The sequence below is a fragment of the Lycium ferocissimum genome, chromosome 10 (genome assembly GCF_029784015.1).
Source record: "Lycium ferocissimum isolate CSIRO_LF1 chromosome 10, AGI_CSIRO_Lferr_CH_V1, whole genome shotgun sequence".
NCBI lineage: Eukaryota > Viridiplantae > Streptophyta > Magnoliopsida > Solanales > Solanaceae > Lycium > Lycium ferocissimum.
Window position 1 is genome coordinate 22,772,049 of NC_081351.1, and position 3,018 is coordinate 22,775,066.

General features: G+C 34.0%; 1 protein-coding gene across 1 annotated transcript; it reads right to left on the bottom strand.

The window, feature by feature from the left end:
• Positions 1 to 213: 213 nt before the first annotated feature.
• On the bottom strand, positions 214 to 2,796 carry LOC132032848 (short chain aldehyde dehydrogenase 1-like). The gene is made up of 3 exons (XM_059422618.1): positions 2,638 to 2,796; positions 1,687 to 1,946; positions 214 to 882 (listed from the first exon to the last, which is right to left on the bottom strand). The coding sequence occupies exons 1-3, from the start codon at positions 2,676 to 2,678 to the stop codon at positions 341 to 343; spliced, it is 843 nt and encodes a 280-aa protein (XP_059278601.1). The 5' UTR covers positions 2,679 to 2,796; the 3' UTR covers positions 214 to 340.
• Between the last annotated feature and the right edge of the window lie 222 nt (positions 2,797 to 3,018).

The window sequence follows — 3,018 nt, forward strand, 5'->3', positions numbered from 1 at the left end:
TTTATTTTAATTTTAATTTTTTGGAATCGTTTGGTTTAAATTTTGGTTAACTGTCCTTCCGGTTAAAATACGCCGAAGCGGTTGCCATCTTTAGGGACAATTAGCAAAATGGTGAGTCATAGTTTATGACTATATGCTCATCTAATAGGGTAAGGTGGCAGATCTCTTAAAATGGAACCTTGATAAACTCAATAACAGATTGCAAGTTGATGATACTTGAAAAAGAAAAGTACTTAAATCAATAACTCAATTTTTTTTATTTGACAAGGAGACAGTGATCAAGTTAAAAAATGCAAATCCTCAACATATTATTAGAGACAACAGAGTCTCAAAATTCTTCTTAAAAGCCACTGAGAATATCTCTAATACACATAGCAAAAAGTGGATTAGTTTTGCTATAACCTCCATCAATCATTAAGTTCAATCCACTCACATACTTAGACTCATCACTTGCCAAATAAACAGCAGCTGCAGCAACATCCTCAGTCTCTAATTTTGCTTCCTTCAAATTAGCTGATTTCATAAGTGCTTCATCCACTTTACTCTGATCAATTCCACCAACAAAATTAGTTAACATTGGTGTAGCCACAACAGACGGTGTAATGCAATTCACTCTTATCCCATATTGTCCCAATTCCACAGACAAGTTGTTCATTAGCCCCATGACGGCGTGCTTGGACGAAGCATAAGTGTGAGGTGACATCCCGGCTACCACGGCTGTCACGCTCGCGGTGAATAGGATGACACCTTTTTTAGCCGGGATCATCACGCGGGCCGCGTGCTTGGCGCCCAGGAAGGCGCCAAACACGTTGATGTCGAATACTCTTTTCAAGTTTTCTAACTCTGTGGTGGTAATTCCTGGAGCCATGCTTCCTGTGATGCCTGCATTTAGGGGTGACAAAATTAGCTCATAAAAATATGACATGCCTAATCCGCACTCATTTATCAACTCAATTCATTTGACGGCTAAAATTCACAAATAGCCACTTTTCAGTCCTAGAAATTGAAAAAATAGTCATTCCTAAAGTTTCACCTAGATTGGGAACTCCATGAGAATGACTATTTTTAAAAAGCAGGGCCGAAAATTGGATAGTGTGAGCTATTTCATACCTCTTGACCCACCAAAATTCAACTCAATCTAAAATTTGGGTTGATTTGGGTTACTATGTAGTCTAAGTTTTCCAATAAAAAATCTTGTCAAAATATTTAACTGATAAATGCTCTCTCTTTAAGTGTTATATATTGCTCCAGTAAATAAGAAACAAAAGTTTTGTTAGGTAATTCAACAAATTATAAGAAAACAAACAAAGAATTAAAACTTGGTTAAAGTTAGATAGAGATAGCAATCACTGGCCACTTTTCGGCCCTTTCTTTGAAGAATAGCCACTTCATGAAGTTTTTTGTTTCACTCGTAAATTTCATGACAATGTCCTAGAGTTTCACACTGAAATTTAAAACTCCATGATAGTGACTATTTTTCAATTGGATTAGGGGTGGGGTTGGGGGGGGGGGTGGTTGAAAGTGATTCTTTGTAAATTTATTCAAATGTAGGTGGGTTGGGCAACAATCAATTGTTTAGCACGTATTAGCCTAACTAAGCGAAAGTTGGATAATGATTCATTTATTGATTTAGCTCATTTTAAGCCGTCCAAATTTAACTTGAACCGCCCATTTAACGACCCTTACCTGCATTGTTGTACATAATGTCGATCTTCCCATGCTTTGACACTGCAAAGTCAATAGCCTCCTCAACTTGTTTTTCGTTGGTGACATCGCAATGGACGTACGAGATGTGTTCTGTGCCGATTTCATTGCAGAGTGAAAGGCCAACATCATCTTGAACATCAAGAATTACAACCTTAGCCCCATTTTTGACAAAGAATTTTGCAGTGGTAGCACCAATTCCACTTGCACCTCCAGTGATGACTGCTACTTTACCATCTAGCCTAAAAGTTTAAAAAGTAGCAAAATCAATTAAGGAAAAAAAACAAAAAAAACAGAGGATTTCTGGAAAAGAAATTGAATTATATTAAATCACTTAGTTGTTTTAAATTTCTCCCTCCATTCTAGTTTATTAAACACTATTTTTTTATTAGTTTGTTTGACAAAAAAAGAAAAGAAGATGCTGCATACTATATTTCCGTGATCAAAAGCTTTTGTAGTTACATAAATGTTATCATATATTTAACACCACAGTTTTAAAAGTGTTTGGACATGTATTGGTGGATATTTTAAAAAATATAGCATTTGAAGTTAAGTTGAAAAAGATATTTAGAAGTTAAAATAGTGTTTGGACATGAAAACACAACTGTTATGAAAACTTGAGAAACTCCTAAAATCCATTTTTAAATTTCAAATTCTAAGTTTCAAGTTTAAAATTGAAATAACAACCAATTTATTAAACAAAACACTTATTTAACATAACCTTCAAATTGTATTTCAAATTTTTTTATATAAGTAAAACGGGGCCTACTCCAACCTTATAGATCTTTCATTCTTCCTTAAATTTCGTAACGAGTTAAATTATGCCAAACAAATTGAAACAGAGGAATATGTGTTCTATTTTCTTCCCAAAAAAAGGACTTAAAGAAGAATAATTTGAAGAAATGATTAGAGTTCTAAGTGATCATTAAATACCTTTTAGCTGATGAAGAGACTGAACTGCTGTTGCTGGCCATCTTTAATCACAAGATTTAAGAATTAATGACTTCACAAAATATTTCTCTGAATCTCTGGTATGTGTTGAGTTTGTTGTCTTAGTTCCCAGCTTGGTTAAGCTTTATATATAGTGTGAGAGACCACCATTTTTGAGAATGAAGAAAAAATTTCTAATTACTAAATTCTAAAATTTTTAGAAAAATTGGTTAGATTAGAGAGTATAGGAGTCATTATTTGACTACTGACTATGAACTGAAAGTCCATTTGGTCTTTCTTGGCTGCTATATTTTTCTTTTCTTTCTCAAGCAGCATTTCTCCTCTTTCTTTTATTTAAAATTAATGGCACATCACATAAAAGGT

What these genes read in the sequence shown, in the direction of transcription:
- LOC132032848 (XM_059422618.1), bottom strand. Translation starts at nt 2,678, where the DNA reads ATGGCCAGCAACAGCAGTTCAGTCTCTTCATCAGCTAAAAG. An exon ending in GTCTCTTCATCAGCTAAAAG is followed by an intron (nt 1,947 to 2,637) that starts GTATTTAATGAT and finishes TTAAACTTTTAG; the next exon opens with GCTAGATGGTAAAGTAGCAG. An exon ending in CATTATGTACAACAATGCAG is followed by an intron (nt 883 to 1,686) that starts GTAAGGGTCGTT and finishes CCCTAAATGCAG; the next exon opens with GCATCACAGGAAGCATGGCT.